Source organism: Macaca mulatta, chromosome 7 (genome assembly GCF_049350105.2).
Source record: "Macaca mulatta isolate MMU2019108-1 chromosome 7, T2T-MMU8v2.0, whole genome shotgun sequence".
In the NCBI taxonomy this organism is placed as follows: Eukaryota; Metazoa; Chordata; class Mammalia; order Primates; family Cercopithecidae; genus Macaca; species Macaca mulatta.
The window spans coordinates 92,038,047-92,060,886 of NC_133412.1; the positions used below are offsets into that span (position 1 = coordinate 92,038,047).

Consider the following 22,840-nt stretch of genomic DNA (forward strand, 5'->3'; position numbering starts at 1 on the left):
ATGAACCTGGGAGGTGGAGCTTGCAGTGAGCTGAGATTGCGCCACTGCACTCCAGCCTGAGCAAAAGAGCAAGACCCCGTCTCAAAAAAAAAAGAAAAAAAAAAAAAAAAAAAGGGCATTACATTTGTGGGTGAAGGCATGAACAGATAGGTGTCCTAACCTGATTGCCGTCAATTTGGTACCATCCAGGGTTTCAGGCATCCACTTGGGGTCTTATTCCCCATGGATAAGTGGGGACTATTATATTCCAAGGAGAGGAGAACTAACAGGCAGAGCAGGGTATCTGGCCATGACACCATCCTCATTTTTAATAAAAGCGAACACAGGAAACACACTATATCCTTTGTTTATTAAGGAAAAAAAAGCAATGTGATGAGTTCCTTATCTTGGTTTTGCAAAGCTTAGATGTAACGTCTTTGAGCATGGGTGTCTTCAGACAGACACAGGGCAGGGCATGACAGGACGTGACTATGAAGGGGACTCCAGCATCAAGTATGCACATCTACATCTAGACCATGCAGCCCTGGGACTCTACAGTTGAACTAAGATGACTCAACAGGCAATGGTTTAAAATAAACCTCACAAACCAAGAGTTATAGCAATCAGAAGATTTCTTTAAAAACCTGAGCCAATTCTTAGTGACCAGCACTGAAAGACTGTAAGTAAAAGCCAGACATGAACTTTAAGTGTGAAGCAAATGTAAGGTATTATTATTACCACCATCACAAAGAAAACGGGATAACCACATTCTACAACCTATACATTTATCCCACAATTTCCAGTTTCAAAATTTCTATTACAAATTATTGCATCCTCCTGCAAAGAATCGCAGCCTCTCAGGTGTTTTCCATATGACTAAAATGAAGAGGAAGTACGAGGTGTGTCTTTTACCTTCTCAGCCTCATTCCACATCTCAATCTCTCCTAGGAAGTTTTCCGGCCTTGTTGACAGGTTTAATTGAAAGGAGAAGCCAAATGTTGAGTAAACAGATTGCAAAAACTGCAAACACCCCTTTATTTCTTCTTCAATCTGAAATCAAAGCAAATGAAACATTCAAAAAGAACATCAAATTAAATTCATTTATGTTTTAAAAAATAAATTTCTTCATGCCAGACAGAAATAAAGTATGTTTTTAATGGAGTACAGTTGGTGACCCTGTTTTGGTTGTTCATCCAATCCTGAGTTGAATCTTCATCGGGCTGGCAGATTCTCCAGGCCAGAGCAGGGAACGGAGGAGTAGGCGAGGGAACTGTACTGTGAAAAGGCAGCGCCACACACAGGAGAACGGCAAGGAGGGGCTGCCCAGAGGAAGTGAGACTGAGCTGCAGCAGGGGACAAGCAAACGCTCTGCATGGAATGGTAGCTCAGGAGCTCTGTGAGCAGAGGACACCTTGAGTTGAAGGCTCAGTGGACACAGGAGCAGACTAAGTCAGGGGCTGCATATGATGGGATGAAGGGCAGAGGGGCAGCGTGGTAGGTGAGCAGGCTAGAGGCAGGCAGGGGCCAGAGAAAATTAAGTGCTTTCAAAGCCAGGTGAATGTATGGATTTTTTAGCCTGAGAACAATGGGGAGGCAATGAAGGGTTTTTGTTTTGTTTTGTTTAAGCAGTGGACTAACATGACCCAATGTGTTCTTTCTTTCACAGTATGTGGAATTAATTGGCAAGATTAGAAGACAGCCCCATCAGGAAGCTGGTGGAGTCAATTAGGAGCAAGATGATGGTGGCTTAAACCAGAGAGAAGCACCTGAAATGCAGGGAATTTTATGGATTTGAGATATCAAGTCTTTCTTTCATTAACTGCGATGGCTAGTTCCTTGTTTTGTTTTGTTTTTTGAGACAGTCTTGCTCTGTCACCCAGGCTGGAATGGAGTGGTGTGATCCCAGCTCACTGCAACCTGCCTCTCGGGTTCAAGTGATTCTTATGCCTCAGTCTCCCGAGTAGCTGGAACTACAGGTGCTCACCACCATACTTGGTTAATTTTTGTATTTTTTTTTTTTTAGTAGAGAAGGGGTTTCGCCATGTTGGCCAGGCTGGTCTTGAACTCCTGGCCTCAAGTGACTCACCTGCCTCAGCCTCCCAAAGTGCTGGGATTATAGGCGTGAGCCACTATACCTAGTCTTTTTGTTTTTTGTTTTTGTTTTTTTTAAGTTCCTGGGTACATATGCAGGATGTGTAGTTTATTACATAAGTATATGTGTGCCATGGTGGTTTGCTCCACCTATCAACCCATCACCTAGGTATTTAAGCCCAGAATGCATTAGCTATTTATCCTGATGCTCTTCCTCCCCCAGCTTCCCTCCGACAGGCCCCAGTGTGTGTTGTTCCCCTCCCTGTGTCCATCTGTTCTCATTGTTCAGTTCCCACTTATAAGTGAGAACATAGGGCGTTTAGTTTTCTGTTCCTGTGTTAGTTTGCTGAGGATAATGGCTTGTGATGGCTGTTTTTAAGTGTCAACTCGACTGAGCTAAGAGATGACAGACAGCTGGCCACCTTTACATTTATTTCTGGGAATGCCTGTGAGGGTGTTTCTTGAAGAGATGAGCATCTGAATCAGTGGAATAGGTAAACAACTTCCACCCTCCCCAGTGTGGGTGGGCCTCATCCAATCTGTTGAGGGCAAAAATAGAACTCAAAGGTAGAGGAAGGGCAAATTCTGTCTCTTTTTGAGTTGGGACATTTATTTTCTCCTCTTTTCAGACACTGGAGCTCCTGGTTCTCAGGCCCACCGACTCTGGAACTTACACCAGCTCCCTCCTCTGCTCATACCACTGAGGCTTTTGGCCTCAAACTGGGAGTTATACCATCAGCTTTCCTAGTTCTCCAGCCTTTTTTTTTTTTTTTTTTGAGATGCAGTTTCACTCTTGTTGCCTAGGCTGGAGTGCAATGGCGCGATCTCGGCTCACCGCAACCTCTGCCTCCCGGGTTCAAGCGATTCTCCTGTCTCAGCCTCCTGAGTAGCTGGGATTACAGGCATGCGCCACCACGCCCGGCTAATTTTGTATTTTTAGTAGAGACAGGGTTTCTCCATGTTGGTCAGTCTGGTCTTGAACTCCCAACCTCAGGTGATCTGCCCGCTTCGGCCTCCCAAAGTGCTGGGATTACAGGCGTGAGCTACCATGCCTGGCCTTTCTCCAGTTTTTAATTGGCATATCATGGGACTTCTCAGCCTCCAAAATCAAGTGAGCCAATTCCCGTAATAAATCTCCTCATATATCTATATATTCTACTGTCTCTGTTTCTTTGGTGAACACTGACTAATACAAACATAACATAAACAATAACTTCCCACATGCTAAGCACTCTGCAGGATGAAGGGAATTCAGGAAAGAATGAAATTACCAGGAAGTAATAATATGTTTAGATACAGTGATCAATAGGGCTTATAGATTTCCTGTTATCAGCCGGGTATGTTGGCTCATTCCTGTAATCCCAGAACTTTGGGAGGCCAAGGCGGGTGGATCACCCGAGGTCAGGAGTTTGAGACTAGCCTGGCCAACATGGTGAAACTCCGCCTCTACTAAAAATACACACACACACACACACACAAATTAGCCAGGCATGGTGGAGCACACCTGTAATTCCAGCTTCTCAGGGGGCTGAGGCAGAAGCTGGGAGGTGGAGATTGCAGTAAGCAAGATTGCACCATTGTACTCCAGCTTGGGTGACAACAGCAAAACTCCATCTCAAAAAAAAAAAAAAAAAAAAAAAAAGAAAAAAAGATTTCCTGTTAACATCCTGCTATTGATTTCTACTTTAATTCCATGGCTTTGGAAAAAACACTTTGTATAATTTCAATTCTTTTAAACTTGTTGAGGTTTGTTTGATGGCCCAGGATATGATCCACCATAGTTTAAATGTTTTGTGGGCACTTGAACAGAATATGTGTTCTGCTGTTGTTGGGTGCTCTACACAAGTCAGTTAGGTTGATTGTATAGCGGAGCTCTTCTGTATCATTGCTGATTTTCTGCCTAGTTGTTCTGTTCTTTTTTGAGAGAGGGGTGTTGAAGTTTCCAAATATAATTGTGAATTTGTCTATTTCTCCTTTCAATTTATCAGTTTTTGCTTTATATATTTTGCAGCTCTGTTGTGTGATGCCCACACATTTAGGATTGCTATGTCTCTGCGGTGGATTGACCCTTTTATCATTATATAATCTCTGTCTTGAAGACTATTTTATCTGATATTAATATAGCCATCCTAGATTGCTTTTGATTATTTGTATAATATTTTACCATCCTTTTACTTTCAATCTGACTTTAGTGTTATTAGTTGGAGTGTATTTCTTGTAGGAAGCATATTGTTGGGTCTTTTTTTTTTTTTTTGAGATGGAATATCACTGTCGCCCAGGCTAGAGTGCAATGGCATGCTCTCGGCTCACTGCAACCTCTGCCTCCCAAGTTCAAGTGATTCTCTTGCCTTAGCATCCTCAATAGCTGGGATTACAGGTGTGCACCACCACACCCAGCTAATTTATGTATTTTTAGTAGAGATGGGGTTTCACCATGTTGGTTAGGCTGGTCTTGAACTCCTGACCTCGTGATCTGCCTGCCTTGGCCTCCCAAAGTGCTGGGATTACAGGCATGAGCCACCTCGCCCAGCCTGGGTCATATTTTTTAATCCACTATGTCAATCTCTTTTAATTGGTTTATTTAGATCATTTACACTTAATGTAATATGTTAAGGCTTTACACTGCCTTTTTGTTTCCTTCTTGTTCTCTCTTGTTATTCATTTCTGTTTTCTTTTTCCTGTCTTCCTATGGATTACTTTTAATAATTTTTTGGAATTCAATTCCAATTTATCTATAGGTTCTCTTAGTGTATCTCTGTCTATAGTTTTGTTTTTCAGTGGGTTTTCTAGGTATTATATAACTTATCAGTCTAGATATTGTCACTTTACCAGCTCAGGTGAAGTACAGAAACTTTTATTCCCTTTGCCCTCCTCCATTTATAGTATAATTTTCTTAAACATTTCTTCTACATATATTTAGAACGTCAGAAAGAGCATGTGATTTTTACTTCAACGATCAAACATAATTTAGAAAACGCAAAAGAAGGAAAATATATTGTATTTACTCATTTTTATTTTCACAATCTTTTTCTTCCTAAAGTTCCCTGACTCCTCTTTTCATCATTTCCTTTCTGTTTAGAAAACTTCCTATAGCCATTCTTTTGGTGGGTCCAATGTCTTGATTTCCCCTCAATTCCTGAAGGGTATTTTCTATAGACATAGATTTCTGGGTTGAAAATTCCTTTTTCTTTTTTCAGCACTTGAAAAGTATTGTGCCACTTCCTCCTGGCCTCCAGGATTTTTTTTGTTTTTGTTTTTTAATGAGAAATTGCTATCAAATTGTTTTTCTCTTTAAAGGTAATGCATCATTTCTCTCTCATTGCTTGCAAGCTTTTTCTTTGTCTTTAGTTTTCAGTTTACTATGATGTATCTTGGTGTAGGTTTCTTTGAATCTATTCTGAACAGTTTCTTGAATCTGTAGATGCTTTTGCCAAATTTGGCAAGTTGTCAGCTATTATTTCTTTGAGTACTTTTTCACTCCCACCTTCAGTCTCCTCTCCTTTCAACATTATGATGATATGAATGTCAGATATCTTGTTATATCCCACTGTTCTCAGGCTCTGTCCTTTTCTCTTTCAGTCTGTTTTCTCTCTGTTTTTCAGATTGGGTAATTTCTGTTCTTGTCTTCAAGTCTGTCTTTACCATTCTGCTTATGAATCTATTCACTGAATATTATATTTCTCAGTTCAAAATTACCATTTGGTTCTTCTTTATATCTTCTATTTCTTTCCTGAGATTTTCTGTTTATTTGCTGACTTTGTAATTTTTGTTTGTTTCAAGTGTGTTAGTAATTGCTCATTAGTTAGTAATTGCATTTTTATGGTGGTTGCTTTAAAATATCTGTCAGACAATTGTAACATCTTTGTTATCTCAGTGTTACTGTTCATAGATTGCCTTTTTAAATTCAAGTTGAGATTTTTCTTGTTCTTAGCATGATGAGTGATTTTCAATTTCTTAAACCTGGACATTTTGGGTTTTATAATAAGCCTCTGGATCTTAAATGTTGTTTTAGCTGACTTCCACTGATGCTCTTCCAGCAGGGGGAAGACAGTACTGGCCAGTTACTGTCAGGTGGGAAAAGTAGTCCAAGCTTTTGGAAAGGAAGTAAGGGGAGAGGAGTTCCTCATTACTTCTGGGTTGCATGGGTGTTCTAGCTCCCCCTCCATGGCCATTACTGCACATAGAATGCATGGCCTCATGACCAATGGGCAGTGAAAAAGTCTTATCTTTCCACTAGATGTCTTCTGATACTACTCAAGCAGGAGTGGAAGAGGCACCTCATTACTTCCAGGGGACGGTGAAAGTCCAAGCTCCCCCACATAGTCTTCACTGATACTGCTGGGTTGGGGGAGGGGAATGGGATATCCTGTTAACAAAGGAGTAAAAGTCCCAGCTTCCTAATAAGCCTTCTCTTACCCATTCCAACAGGTGTTGGGGTACTTATTTAGAGCCTGGTGAGAGTTAAAATATAAGCTCCTCAATCAGCCTTTGCTGGCATATAAAGGGCCACAGTTTTTTTCTGTGGTGTCTGGCTAAAAAAAAGTTTTAGATATTGTCTAAAACTTTTCTGTCTTTCTAGGTTGCCCCTTTCCCAGTCCTTTGGCTACAGCAAGCAGACTTCTGTTGGCCTATTTTATCTATGCCTGTTGGCATTTGTTGGTTGCCAAGTCTGGAATATATGTGGAAAAAAACACCTAAGAAACTCACTATCATGTTGTTTCTTAGGTCCTGATGTCCATAGCCAGTGTGCCTTTGTTCTCACCACATTTCAGAGTCTCGTGTTTGTTTTATATATACTATCCAAGGTTTTTACTTGTACTTAGAGGGAAGGATAGGGAAAGCACCTACTTCATCTGCCCCAAAGCAGGTCTTTGTTGCTCATTGTTTAACTGGGTTGTCTGTTTTCTTATTGAGGTTTGAATATTCATTAAGTATTCTGGATTTAAGTCCTTTATTTGATATATGCCTCACAAATATTTTCTCCCAGTCTGTGACCTGTCTTTCCTGTGTCTGATCAGTATCTTTTGAAGAGCAGAAGTTTTAAATTTTGGGGAATCCAATTTATCAACTTTTTTCTTTTATGGATTGCCCTTTGGTGTCATATCTGAGAAATCATCACCTATCACCTAATCGCAAAGATTTTCCCCAATTTTTATTCTAGAAGTTTTGTTTTGCATTTTTAGGTTTTACATTTAGGCCTGTGATTCATCTTAATTTTTTCATATGGTATGAGGTATGAATCCTCATACCTCATGTTTTGCATATGGATACACAATCATTCCAGCATCATTTGTTGAAAATATTATCTTGCCTCCATTTTATTGCCTTTGAATCTTAATTAAAAATCAGTTGTCCATATATTTGTGTCTATTTCTAGACTCTGTTTTGCTGATTTGTCTATCTAGACCAGCCTGATTACTGTAGTTTCTAATAATTCTTGAAATCAAGCATAGTGAGCCTTCCAAATTTGTTTTTATTTTTCAAAGTTCTTTTGGCTATTCTAGGTTCTTGTGATTTCTATATGAATTTTAGAATCAGCATGTCAACTCTTACAGAGAAAAAAAGTCTGCTTGGGTTTTGACTGGGATTGTACTGACTTTATAGATTAATTTGGGGATAATTGATATTTTAATAATATTTAGTCTTCCAACCCGTGAACAAGGTATATTTCATTTATTTAGGCCTTCATTTTTTTTTATTATACTTTAATTTCTAGGGTACATGTGCACAACGTGCAGGTTTGTTACATATGTATACATGTGCCATGTTGGTGTGCTGCACCCATTAACTTGTTATTTACATTAGGTATATTTCCTAAAGCTGTCCCTCCCACCTCCTCCCACCCCACAACAGGCCCCGGTGTGTGATGTTCCCTTTCCTGTATCCAAGTATTCTCATTGTTCAATTCCCACCTATGAGTGAGAACATGCGGTGTTTGGTTATTTGTCCTTGCAACAGTTTGCTGAGAATGATGGTTTCCAGCTGCATCCATGTCCCTGCAAAAGACATGAACTCATCCTTTTTTATGGCTGCGTAGTATTCCATGGTATATATGTGCCACATTTTCTTAATCCAGTCTGTCACTGATGGACATTTGGGTTGGTTTCAAGTCTTTGCTATCGTGAATAGTGCCGCAATAAACAAACGTGTGTATGTGTCTTTATAGCAGCATGATTTATAATCCTTTGGTATACACCCAGTAATGGGATGGCTGGGTCAAATGGTATTTCTAGTTCTAGATCCTTGAGGAATCACCACCCTGTCTTCCACAATGGTTGAACTAGTTTACAGTCCCACCCACAGTGTAAAAGTGTTCCTATTTCTCCATATCCTCTCTAGCACCTGTTGTTTCCTGACTTTTTAATGTTCGCCATTCTAACTGGTGTGAGATGGTATCTCATTGTGGTTTTGATTTTCATTTCTGATGGCCAGTGATGATGAGCATTTTTTCATGTGTCTGTTGGCTGCATAAATGTCTTCTTTCAAGAAGTGTCTGTTCATATCCTTCACCCACTTTTTGAGGGGGTTGTTTTTTTCTTGTAAATTTGTTTGAGTTCTTTGTAGATTCTGAATATTAGCCCTTTGTCAGATGAGAAGACTGCAAAAATTTTTTCCCATTCTGTAGGTTGCCTGTTCACTCTGATGGTAGTTTCTTTTGCTGTGCAGAAGCTTTTCAGTTTAATTAGAACCTATTTGTCAATTTTGGCTTTCGTTGCCATTGCTTTTGGTGTTTTAGACATGAAGTCATTGCCCATGACTATGTCCTGAATGGTATTGCCTAGGTTTTCTTCTAGGGTTTTTATGGTTTTAGGTCTATCATTTAAGTCTTTAATCCATCTTGAATTAATTTTTGTATAAGGTGTAAGGAAGGGATCCAGTTTCAGCTTACTACATACGGCTAGCCAGTTTTCCCAGCACATTTATTAAATAGGGAATCCTTTCCCCATTTCTTGTTTTTGTCAGGTTTGTCAAAGATCAGAAGGTTGTAGATGTGTGGTATTATTTCTGAGGGCTCTGTTCTGTTCCATTGGTCTAGATCTCTATTTTGGTACCAGTACCATGCTGTTTTGGTTACTGTAGCCTTGTATTATAGTTTGAAGTCAGGTAGTGTGATGCCTCCAGCTTTGTTCTTTTGGCTTATGATTACTTGGCAATGTGGGCTCTTTTTTGGTTCCATAAGAACTTTAAAGTAGTTTTTTCCAATTCTGTGAAGAAAGTCATTGGTATCTTGATGGGGATGGCATCGAATCTATAAATTACCTTGGGCAGTATGGCCATTTTCACGATATTGATTATTCCTACCCATGAGCATGGAATGCTCTTCCATTTGTTTGTGTCCTCTTTTATTTTGTTTGGCAGTGGTTTGTAGTCCTCCTTGAAAAGGCCCTTCACATCCCTTGTAAGTTGGATTCCTAGGCATTTTATTCTCTTTGAAGCAATTGTGAATGGGAGTTCACTCATGATTTGGCTCTCTGTCTGTTGCTGGTGTATAAGAATGCTTGTGATTTTTGCACACTGATTTTGTATCCTGAGACTTTGCTGAAGTTCCTTATCAGCTTAAGGAGATTTTGGGCTGAGATGATGGGGTTTTCTAGATATACAATCATGCCACCTGCAAACAGGGACAATTTGACTTCCTCTTTTCTTAATTGAATACTCTTTATTTCTTTCTCTTGCCTGATTGCCCTAGCCAGAACTTCCAACACTATGTTGAATAGGAGTGGTGAGAGAGGGCATTCCTGTCTTGGGCCAGTTTTCAAAGGGAATGCTTCCAGTTTTTGCCCATTCAGTATGATAATGGCTGTGAGTTTGTCATAAATAGCTCTTATTATTTTGAGATATGTCCCATCAATACCGAATTTATTGAGAGGTTTTAGCATGAAGGGCTGTTGAATTTTGTCAAAGGTTTTTTTCTGCATCTATTGAGATAATGATGTGGTTTTTGTCTTTGGTTCTGTTTATATGCTGGATTACATTTACATTTATTGATTTGCAGATGTTGAACCAGCCTTGCATCCCAGGGATGAAGCCCACTTGATCATGGTGGATAAGCTTTTTGATGTGCTGCTGGATTCAGTTTGCCAGTATTTTATTGAGAATTTTTGCATCGATGTTCATCAGGGATATTGGTCTAAAATTATCTTCTTTTGTTGTGTCTCTCCCAGGCTTTGAAGGCCATTACATAATGGTAAAGCGATCAATTCAACAAGAAGAGCTAACTATCCTAAATATATATGCACCCAACACGGGAGCACCCAGATTCACAAAGCAAGTCCTTAGAGACCTACAAAGAGACTTAGACTTCCACACAATAATAATGGGAGACTTTAATACCCCACTGTCAACATTAGACAGATCAATAAGACAGAAACTTAAAAAGGACATCCAGGAATTGAAGTCAGCTCTGCACCAAGCGGACCTACTAGACATCTACAAAACTCTCCACCCCAAATCAACAGAATATACATTCTTCTCAGCACCACATTGCACTTATTCCAAAATTGACCACATAGTTGGAAGTAAAGCACTCCTCAGCAAATGTAAAGAACAGAAATTACAACAAACTGTCTCTCAGACCACAGGGCAATCAAACTAGAACTCAGGAGTAAGAAACTCACTCAAAATCGCTCAACTACATGGAAACTGAACAACCTGCTCCTGAATGACTACTGGGTACATAACAAAATGAAGGCAGAAATAAAGATAGTCTTTGAAACCAATGAGAACAAAGATACAACATACCAGAATCTCTGGGACACATTTAAAGCAGTGTGTAGAGGGAAATATATAGCACTAAATGCCCATAAGAGAAAGCGGGAAAGATCTAAAATTGACACCCTGACATCACAATTAAAAGAACTAGAGAAGCAAGAGCAAACACATTCAAAAGCGAGCAGAAGGCAAGAAATAACTAAGATCAGAGCAGAAGTGAAGGAGATAGAGACACAAAAAACCCTTCACAAAATCAATGAATACAGGAGCTGGTTTTCTGAAAAGATCAACAAAATTGATAGACCTCTAGCAAGACTAATAAAGAAGAAAAGAGAAGAATCAAATAGATGCAATAAAAAATGATAAAAGGGATATCACCACTGACCCCACAGAAATACAAACTACCATCAGAGAATACTATAAACATCTCTTCACAAATAAACTACAAAATCTAGAAGAAATAGATAAATTCATGGACACATACACCCTCCCAAGACTAAACCAGGAAAAAATTGAATCTCTGAATAGACCAATAACAGGCTCTGAAATTGAAGCAATAATTAATATCCTACCAACCAAAAAAATCCAGGACCAGACGGATTCACAGCTGAATTCTACCAGAGGTAAAAGGAGGAGCTGGTATCATTCCTTCTGAAACTATTCCAATCAATAGAAAAAGAGGGAATCCTCCCTAACTCATTTTATGAGGCCAGTATTTAGGCCTTCTTTAAATTTATCTCAGCAATGTCTTAAAGTTTTCACTGTATAGGTTGTGTACCTATGTATTACCAGCTTGGGCTGCCAGAATGAAAAACCATAGGCTGTGTGGCTTAAATAAGAAGAATTCATTCTTCACAGTTCTGCAGGCTGGGAGATCCAAGATCAATGTGCCAGCTGATTCAATTCCTTGGTGAGGGCTTTCTTCCCAGTTTGCTGATGGCTGACTTCTCACTGTGTCCTCACATGGCAGAGACAAAAAGGAAGCCTCTGGTATCTCCTTAAAAGGGCACTAATCCTATCATGAGGGCTCCATCCTCATGATCTCATCTATACCTAATTAATTCCCAAAAGCCCCATTTCCAAACACCATCACATTGGGAGTTAGGACTTCAGCATATAAATTGTGGGAGTCACAACTCAGTCCACAGCAACATATTTGTCAGTTTTATCCCAAAGTATTATCATGTTTTGTGATGCTATTATAAATTGTTTCTTATTTGCAATTTCTAAGGGTTTATTGTTGTGAAATGCATATACAATTGATTTTTATATATTGATATTCCACACAATTTTTCTAAATTCACCTTACTTCTAATAGCTTTTTGAAGATTCCATCTAATCTCTACATAGATTATATCATTTACAAGAGTTTTAATTCTTTCCAATCTAGGTGTTTTTTATTTCTCTTTCTTAACTTACTGCATCAGAAAGTACCTGCAGTACAATGATCAGAGAAGTAATGAGAGAATCCTTACCTAATTCCTGATTTTAAGAGTAAAGCATTCAGACTTTCACTACTAAGTATGAGAACTGTAGGTTTTTCATAGAGGCCTTTTATCAGGTTAAGAAAGATCCCTTCCATTTCTAGTTTTGAGAGTTTTATCAGATATGGATGTACAATTTGGCCAAATACTTTTTCCTGCATCTACTGAGAAGATCATATGTTTTTTGTCTTTTTGTTTTCTTTGTTTTAGTTTGTGAATGTGGGGAATTACAATGATTCATTTTCTAATGTTAAACTAACTTTTCATTCCTGGGATTCAGTCCATTTGATTAACAGGTCCTTCTCAAAAAATTACTAGATTTGACAACTAAAATGTTGTTTAAGTTCTTTGAGATATTCAGTAGTTTTTTTTAAATTTCTTTGTCTTATTTTTCTATCAGTGCAAGATTAGATTCATTAGCTTCATGAGGTGGTGAAGATCTCCTCCTCTTCAATTTTCTGGAAGAATATCTCCAGATTGGTATTATTCCTTCTTTAATGTTTGGTAGAATTCACCAGTAAAACCATCTTGGCCTGGAATTTTCTGTGTAGGAAGGTTTTTAACTATTAATCAAATTTCTGTAGTACACACAGGGCTATTCAGATGATCTACTTCTTCTTGAGTAAAGCTGAATAGTTTGTGTCCTTCAAGGATTTATCCATTTCATCTAAGCTGTCAAATGTATTAGCATAAAGTTATTCATAAAACTGCCTTATCTTTTTAATAGCTACAGAATCTGTAGTGATGACATCTGTCTTATTCCTGACATTTTTATTTGTGCCTTCTCTTTTTCCCCTCATCAGTCTGACTTCTCAGAGAACCAGCTTTTGTTTTATTTATATTCTTCATTTTCTTTTTCTATTTCAGTGATTTCTGCTCTGCTCCTTCTTATTTTCTTTCTTTTGCTTCCATTACATTGGGTGTAATTTGTTCTTCTTTTTCTATCTTAAGTAAAAGCTAAGTCATTGATTTTTCTTTTCTAATGCAGGTATTCACTGCTGTAAACATCCCTCTAAATACCACTTAAATGGCATCCCACAAATTTTGATGTGTTTTATTTCATTTGTTACATAAAATTATCTAATTTTCCTTTGTGATTTTGTGTTATCTATTTTTAATTCTATTGTGATCAGTCAGGATTAGGGTTAAACATTTGGGTTAATTAAACATTTTGTTTTAATTGAATCCCTTTCAACTTATTGAGACTTGTTTTATGGTCCAGAATATGGTCTATCTTAGTAAATATTCTATGTACAATTTCAAAAAACAAACACTCTGATCCTTTTGTAGTTCCTAAGCGTGATGATTGGGTGTACACACTTGTAAGATGTGCCTCCCTCACACCTTGGTACAACATTAGCATATCACCCATCCAACATGAAGCACATTGGATACAACACTGGCACATTAACCATCCAACATGAAAACCAAAGAATGTATATTCTCCTGCTGTTATATAAACATCAATTAGGTCAAATTGTTTGATAGTGACCCTTTGCATGGTAATTTTAACTTGAATTAACACAAAAACTTGAAAAAGTAAATTTTAAGTTCTAGGCAATATTGAAAAACAAAACATCCAGAATTCCACCAAATCCCTTAAAATACTCCACTTAATGGAATTCAGGTTAATAAAATCACTGAAGGAAGCCAAAGAAAAAGTAACACATTTCATGTCAAGAGATGATTAACCTGTTGACCTAATTTAGAGAATCACAGCAGGTTAGAGCTGAATGAGATCTCAGAGACTAGACCAAACATCTATGTTTCAGTAACTCTGAAAGAATACAAGATGTGTTCAGGGCATCACACTGAATTTGTGACCACCATGCTTCACTCTGTGTTAGTGTTTACCTGCTCCACTGTGCAAAAGATGTGAGCATCATCCTGCTGGAAGCGCCTGACTCTGGTCAAGCCGCTGAGAGTCCCCGACAGTTCATTTCTATGCAGAACTCCAAAATCAGCAAATCTCATAGGCATTTCCCTCCAAGATCGTGGACGATGGGCAAACATTAGACTAGAAAAGATGCAGAAACACACAGCTTTTACACAGCACAGAAAGATTAAATAATTATCTAACTATAAAGAAATTAGAATTAAGCCTCAAAATTCATAAACTCCTTATTCCAGTTCTTAGATCACCAAGTTAAAGAAAACATTTCTTCCAGAAATTAGTGAACCTTGCATTTACATCACTGCAGCACTCTAAGAAAGAAGCTTGTCTATTATCTCTTCCCAGAAATGCTGTTCCCTTCCCTCATCCATACAGTGAATCACCATTTACTGTTTAATTCATTTCAAAGGCTACTTCTTAAATGAAGCCCTCCTAGACATTTCCCTAGACAGGATTAGGCAGTTTCTCCTCAGGCTCCTGGAACACCTCAAACATGCCATCATTATGGCACTGGTTTTTTAATAACAGATTGTCTACATGCATGGCCCTGCCCACTCTGCTTATGAGCTCCATGAGGGAATGGTTTGTGTCTTAATCACCTCTGCACTTCTAGCTCTAAGCACAAAAACCACTCAGCTATGTTCTCTGTTGAATGAAAGACTTCTCTCCTGCAGAAAGCACTCCTGGCTTCCATATCCCACTGCCTCTAAGCCATCGTGGTCTTGCTTCCTTATTCTGAGGTGTAAAAAGACAAACTTAAATTCTCTACTTTCATTATAGCTAAAGTGTGAGGCTATAATTTTAAAGGATGCCTTTGAGAAAATGAGTTAAGAAGTTGTTAACGCAAGTGTTTTACAATGCAAAACACTAGCGTAGCTTCTACCTTCTGCTTAGAAAGAGAACGTACAGAATGTTTACATGCCAGTATTCCTAAAATTAAAGTTATATGTATTTTTTACATGACATCATCATAAAGTTAAATTTCTACTTGTCTTCACTTAAAAGGGCAAAGAGCTTTCTTCAGTGTTCAGTTATCGGTTTTAATAATTATCTTCTATGTAAATTTACTTGAAACTATATATGTTGATAATACAAAAACTATGATTGTTGGGATTCTTTTTGTGGACAATTATGCCTATTCAATTTCAGTTGTAAAATATGTTTGTCTTACAAGGTTGAATTTGCATACCAACTTTATGATAATTAGTCTTTCATAGAATCAAAGACAGCATTGATTGTAAAATATATCTTTATTTTATGTGCTACAAAGAAAGAAAATAACCTATTAATTAAATTATGACACAAGGCTAAGATGCCACCAACTATAAGATGCATTTCAACTTCAGAAATGTTGAAATGCGGAAAAAAATGGTATCTTGGAATCAGTGAAATCCAAAAACCCATTGATTATGACCTCATTGATCTTGTTATAATCCACCCAAACAGCATGAAAGAACTAAATATTCTGCAAATATGAACATTTGAAGTGCATTACTATAGGACAAATATTACAAAACTTATAAAATTGACACATAACATTACCCTTTAATCGGCACAAAAAATGCAATGGTTACCAGCTAACATTCCATACCTGCCAAAGATCAAATATATTTTCAAAAGTAAATCCATTCTCTAGAATGAAACAACTTAGTAAAAATTAGTTATCACCACTCTTCAGATTAAAGGGATTCTTTCATTCCACAAAGCAAAATAATAATATTAAAAGCTAACTGTGACGAAGTGTGCTATGTGCTCTCATGAAAAGGTCTGCTTTACTTTTAATACTCACCAGTGACCTGGACAATTCATGGGTTTGAGGGCAAAAGTGTCCTTTTCAATCTCAAAGGTAAACATATTCTCGCTGTAATGCTGCCAGTGGCCTGAGGCTTCCCAGAGTTTACTGTTGTACATGTTGGGAGAGAGCACCTCCGTGAAGTCACGTTTGTGATATTCCTCCTTCAAGATACATGCATTCAACATTAAAATCTGCTAGGATAGATCACAATTCCATGCAAAGTAACACTATGAGCAAATATTTTCAAATTGGGCTCATGTTCTATATTAATTCATGATTAATGTACCCTCAGTTTTAGGTGTGGTGGTTTCTGGATCTTGAAAGAAAGATTTACATATGCTCAGTATAATTTCTATTGAGTATATTTATTTTATAGCATATAACAGTATATGGTATATAATGTTTTAGTTCTTCGAAAAGTAGTAATTGAAATACAGTATATATAGAAACTCACTGGAACTATAAATTCCAAAGTCCTTCTAGATAAACAGGTTTTTTCCTTTTAAGAAGCAGAAAAAATTCATAATTTAATAAGCCTGAATGCCATGTTGCATGTTATAATTTTATTTAGTTTTAAACAAAAATAAGAATTTTAGTGTAGAACGATTTAAGCAGCTGATATCTATTAAGTTGTGAGCTGGCCTCTCTCCCTCCCTACCTATTAACAGCTTCCCTAATTGAATCACTGGAGACAGGAGAAGAGAGTATTTTCCCAAGCAAAGATTTAATTTTATTTAAACTTTCTTTAAAAACAAAACAATGAGGTCATCTTTGTTGCGTAAATATTTTATGTACACTTTCCAAAAATGCATATTCTGCTGTTGTTTTATAAATGTCAGTTAGGTCAAATTGTTTTGACAGTATTTGATAGGGACCCTTTGCATGACAATTTTAATTTGGATGAACACAAAAACCTGAATAAGTAAGAATTCTGAGAATACTTAGATTCTCAACATTTGTAAATCACTTAATGGACATCTGGCACAAATCTAGAATGCCATATATACTTTGAGCACATTTTAAAAACTTTTCACAGCTAAAAAAACATAAAACATAACATTTTAAGATTACTAACAATGGTTTTATATAACTGAAAGGAATGTTATCTGTCATTCTTCAGCAGGGCATCTTGGCAGTCCATGGTAGACAGCTTGGGTCTCAGCCATTCAGTGAGCTGCTTTACCTACTCTTTGTTTTTACTAAATTAGAAAACATTAACAGGTAGGGTGTGGTGGCTCATGCCTGTAATCCCAACACTTTGGGACGCTGAGGTGAGCGATCACCTGAGGTCAGGAATTTGAGACCAGTACTTCAGCATGTGTCCTTATTTGGAAGTAGGGTCTTTATAGAGGTAATTAAATTAAAATGAGATCATTAGGGTAGATTCTAATACAATATGGCTGGTCTCTGTATAAAAAGGAGAAGTCTGGACACAGAGACAGATGCACACAAGGGGAAGACAATGTGAAGACACACAGGGAGAACATCACGTGAAGACAGAGGATGGGAATGATGCTTCAACAAGTCAAGGAACACTAAAGATGACTTGCAACCACCAATAGCTAGAAGGCAAGGAAGGATTCCCCCACGGGTTTTAGAGGGAACACAGCCTCGTCAACACCTTGATTTCACACTTCTGGCCTCCAAAACTGGGAGACAATAAATTTCCGTTGTTTTAAGTCACTTAGTTTATGGTATTTTGTTATAATACCCTAGGAAACTAATGCACCCACCAAATAAAACACAGCCCATCTGGGGTGCCGCCAGGATAAGGCAAACATGGCATGAGTGATGGAAAAAGAAGGCTCTGATGTATCAGTTTGGCCCTAGTGTCCATCTACAGAGGCTGGCGCTGAAACAGTTACATTTAGTTACGTCTTTTCCTTGCATTCTTACATGAAGGGCACTCATGGTGGCCAATGTCACAATTCAGATTTAGGTGAAATTGAAATGACATCACATGATGATGATACATTGGCTGATGGGAGTTTGTGGGAGGAAACCAATGTCCTCAATGTCCTCCAAGCAAAAGGTAAGAATGTGCTGAGAGGCACAGGGGATGAGTCGGGCTGGTTATTCTCCATTTGCCACTGCCTGTCTCGCCTCATCTTGGCCCATTTTCCTTCCTTCTCTGCCCTGCACTGTGTCCCCCAAAGCTGACTCCTATTGGCTCCACAAAAGGCTTATTTGCTGTGATTATTATTTTATTATTTTACAAAAGATACACTTTTATTTTAAACACAATAGTATAATACGATATGCTTAAGTTATGCTTCATGTGAAAAAAAAATAAGGTGTACAAAGAAAACCTTAACATTTTTCTCTCATTCCACCCTTTACTGCCCTGAGATAATGCTAATGGCTTGGTGTTACCGTATTTCAACCCTCTTCTACATGACTGTGCAAACACAAAACACACATACAGGATTTTGTTGTTTTTTGCTTTTATCTATAAAAAAAAAAAGGATACACTATACATTTACTCTGCAACTTCAAGTTTTCAACGGTAAGGTATACTGAACCCCCCTTCAAATTAGTATGCATAGATATATTTTTGTAGTAACTGCATAGTGCTTTATTGTGCGGACATATAAAGTATTTAACCCTTCTACGATTGAGAAACATTAGACTTTTCAGTTTTGAATACTACAAACTATTCTTCAGTAAAGTTTTCTACGTGATTTTAATTGTATATTTTACATTCCTCTCTAAGGATATTGCTAGGAGTGTGCATTTTTTTCCACATTAATATTTATTACCAGATTGCTTTAGTAGCAATTTAAACTTTCTCCATAAGTATATGATAAGTGTTTCCTCACGTTTCCTTCAGCAATGAAAATTATTTAATGGGTACCAATCTTTTTTTTTTTTTTTTTGAGATGGAGTCTCGCTCTGTCACCCAGGCTGGAGTGCAGTGGCACGATCTCAGCTCACTGCAAGCTCCACCTCCTGGGTTCACACCATTCTCCTGCCTCAGCCTCCTGATTAGCTGGGACAACAGGCACCCGCCACCATGCCCAGCTAATTTTTTTGTATTTTTAGTAGAGACGGGGTTTCACCGTGTTAGCCAGATGGTCTTGATCTCCTGACCTCGTGATCCGCCTGCCTCGTCTTCCCAAAGTGCTGGGATTACAGGCATGAGCCACTGCGCCTGGCTGATGGGTACCAATCTTATAAGTAGAAATATTACCTCAGCATTTATCTTTTTTTTTGAAACTAAGTGTTGCTCTGTCTCTCAGGCTGGAGTGCAGAGGTGCAATCTTGGCTCACTGCAATCTCTCCCTCCTGGGTTCAAGCAATTCTCCTGCCTCAGCCTCCCGAGTAGCTGAGATCAAAATGTGCACCACCTCGCCTGGCTAATTTTAGTATTTTTAGTAGAGACAGCATTTCACCATGTTGGCCAGGCTGGTCTTGAACTCCTGGCTTCAGGCGATCCACCCCCATCAGCCTCCCACAGTGCTGGGATTATAAGCTTGACCCACTATGCCCAGCCTTTTAAATTTTCAATAAATTTTGTTACATATATTTGAGATTCACAACATGATATTATGGGACACAAATAGTAAAAGGGTTACCTTTTTTGTGTGTGTGACAAGAGCAGTTAAAATCTAACAAAACTCCCTGATAAAATATAATTTTGTTAACTTTAGTCCTCATGTTCTACATGAGATCTCAAACAGTGTTGATCCTAGATATCTGCTATTTTGTATCCTTTGATCTATGTCTCCCCACATCTTCTCCCAGCCCCTGACCATGGTAAGCACTGTTTAATCCTCTGTGTACGTACCTGAGCTCTCTCCTTTTTTTAGATTCATCAGCTCCCCCGGTTCTTAGGCCTCTGCACTCAGGCTAGAATTACATCTCCAACTGGCCGGGCACGGTGGCTCAAGCCTGTAATCCCAGCACTTTGGGAGGCCGAGGCGGGTGGATCACGAGGTCAGGAGATCGAGACCATCCTGGCTAACATGGTGAAACCCCGTCTCTACTAAAAATACAAAAAACTAGCCGGGCGTGGTGGCGGGCGCCTGTAGTCCCAGCTACTCGGAGGCTGAGGCAGGAGAATGGCGTGAACCTGGGAGGCGGAGCTTGCAGTGAGCCGAGATCGCACCACTGCACTCCAGCCTGGGTGACACAGCGAGACTCCGTCTCAAAAAAAAAAAAAAAAAAAAAAGAATTACATCTCCAACTTTCTTGGACCCCTAGATCATGGGATTTCTTGGCCTCCATAATCACACAAGCCAATTCCTCATAATAAATTTCTTCTTATATCTCCTGTTGGTTCTGTTTTTCTGGAGAATCCTGACATGCTAATATACTTTCTGTATGGTTTCTGATTGGGTTTGACCAATGGTAAGTTCAAAAGGATTCAGAGGGCAGTGGAAGAGAGAGGTCTGGATATTTCTTTCCCCTCCGTGGTTCTTCCCTGCTGTGGGTTTATTCAGGCTCTGGCTGCATTCTACAGTTACAGCTTCTGTTGAGTGGCCTCTCCTCCATGGCTTCAAGCTCTCTGTGGGTTCTGGTATTACTATTCCATTTCCACACTTCTGCAGGCCTAGTGATGGAGGGGAAGGGATTCTTGCTGTTGGTAATCCCTGGGTGATCTATCATTGCTTGTTAGTTACCTTAGCCAGGCCCTTACCTCCATAAATATTTCCTTCACTAGACTCTCTTCAGTTAAACCCTTGAAGTGCATCTTTCAGGACTTTCCCTGCAGAAGAGCTGAATGTTTTCAGGCCTGCCATGTTCACAAAGACAAGCTTGGTAAAGAAATCCACTGAATCTAAGGTTGTGTGAAGAGGAAGCAAAAATTCCCCAAGTGAGTTATTAATATAATAACAAGAGAAAAAACTCCCCTCCCTACTCCACGGTTTCAAGACATGCAACAAGTCAGGCAGATTCCAGGAAATGCAAAAGGTGTGACTGAGACGAGCTTTACAAAAGCAACCCTCATATATAGCTGGTGGGAATGCAAAACAGTAGTCATTTTGGAAAATAGTTTGGCATTTTCTTATAAACTTAAATTTACTATATCTATTCTCATACTGCTAATAAAGACATACCCACGACTTGGTAATTTATGAAGGAAAGAGGTTTAATGGACTCACAGTTCAGCATGGCTGGGGAGGCCTCACAATCATGGTGGAAGGCAAAGGAGAAGCAAAGGCACATCTTAAATGGCAGCAGGCAAAAGACTTTGTGCAGGGGAACTCCCTTTTATAAAATCATCAGATCTCAAGAGACTTATTCACTACCACGAGAACAGTATAGGGGAAACCACCCCCATGATTCAATTATCTCTACCTGGCCCCACCCCTGATACTTGGGGATTATTACAATTCAAGGTGAGATTTGGGTGGGGACACAGCCAAACCCTATCACCATATGACCCTGAAATCACACTTTTAGGTATTTACTCTAGTAAAATGAAAACCTATGTTCATACAAAAAACAGTACATGAATGATAACGGAAGTTTTCATAATTGCCAAAAACTGAAAACAACCCAAATGCCCCTCAACTGCGGGATGGATACGAAGCAGGGGTATGTTCATATGATGAAATACTGTCCAGGGATAAAAGCAGAGGCCCGTGGGGACACTCAACTTGGATGCATCTCAAGGATGTTGTGCTGGGTGAAAGCAGTGTTTAAAGCTTTATAAAATTATAATTCCATTTATATGACAATATTTTAGGGGTGGAGAAAAAAAAAATCAGCAGTTCCCTGAGATCGGGGTGGGGGAGGGTTTGATTTTAAAAGGGTGGCATGAGGGAGTTTTGAGGGGTGATAGAACTGTTCTGTATCTTGATTGTTGAGGTGATAACACAGTTCTGCATGTTATCAAAAAGGCCTAAATTTTACTGCATGAGAATTTTTTTAAAAAGATTTTAATTTTAAAAAAAGGTAAGACAGGTACAGAAAGAATCAGCTGACAGATATTTTCCAGAATGCAAGAAAAAGAAATTCAAGGAGAGTCACAAAAAGATCTATTCATTCACTATCAGTTGTCCACACAGTCAGTAACCAATATACAAACAAAAGTTCACTTCCCTTTACTTAAACCTAAGTGGAAGTCATTTTACCTAAGTCAAAAACTCAGAAATCGTGGAATTTCCCTCAGTGGGAACGGTGTGCACATCCAGCCTATCCTGGCCTCCTACATCCCTTACACAGAAAAGCAGCAGTTCCAGTTCTGAGGAAAAGGATGCTTCCTGGTGGAATACAGCCATATATTCCACTGTGCTCAGCACACCATGTTTCCCCAGCACTCTGGCTACTACTGACTAGACTAGGACTCGGCACCAAGCCAAAGGCTACTGATATTGGACCAGACCACAGCCCCTGAGACAGCCCAGCTGTGACTGAGAGTCTGTCCCACAAGCACACCCTCTACTGGCTGGTGACTAACAGAACCAACTGGAACCTCAGGGAGGACCTTGAGGCACATGGAGGAGGGCAGAGAGGAAAAAACACACAGGCAGATAGACTGAAAAAAATTAAGACCCAACAGTATTCTTTTCTCCAGCAACATACTTTAAATATAGAAACAGAGGCAGAAAATAAAAGGATAGGAAAAGATATATCATGCAAACACTAATGTTAAGAAAGCTGGCTTGCCTATGTCAATACCAAAGTAGACTTAAAAAAAATAGTTTTATTACAAAAGGTCAAATAGCCTATGAATCCATTTATATGTGACACCTATAAATAGTCAATTTCATAGCGACAAAAACTAGAATGGTGGTTACCAGAGGCTGGGGGAGGCAGGCATGGAAGTTAGTGTTTAGTGGGTACAGAGATTAAGTGTAGGATGATGACAAAGTCCTGGAGAGTTTCAGATTTGCAAGATGAAAAGAGTTCTGGAGATGGACCATGATGGTTGCATAA

At 38.8% G+C, this 22,840-nt stretch overlaps 1 protein-coding gene and 1 non-coding gene across 10 annotated transcripts in view; one reads left to right on the forward strand and one right to left on the reverse strand.

Moving 5' to 3' along the window:
- TARS3 (threonyl-tRNA synthetase 3) overlaps positions 1–22,840 on the reverse strand; it is a 78,207-nt gene that overhangs the window by 25,658 nt on the left and 29,709 nt on the right. For 5 of the 9 annotated variants that reach the window (XR_013396033.1, XM_015143193.3, XM_028851345.2 and 2 more), the window contains exons 11-13: positions 15,950–16,116; positions 14,121–14,283; positions 892–1,029 (exon numbers count right to left, since the gene is read on the reverse strand). Coding sequence is in view for 7 of the 9 variants with exons in the window: in XM_015143193.3 (XP_014998679.3) it covers positions 892–1,029; positions 14,121–14,283; positions 15,950–16,116 (468 nt within the window). In the remaining 2 variants the exon portion in view is untranslated. Of the gene's footprint in view, positions 1–891; positions 1,030–14,120; positions 14,284–15,949; positions 16,147–22,840 lie in introns of all 9 variants that reach the window. The other 4 variants (XR_013396032.1, XM_015143192.3, XM_015143191.3 and 1 more) reach the window with 1 other exon arrangement.
- LOC114680057 (small nucleolar RNA U13) lies at positions 13,545–13,644 on the forward strand. The gene has a single exon (XR_003732131.2). It is a non-coding gene; the product is annotated as a small nucleolar RNA U13 (small nucleolar RNA).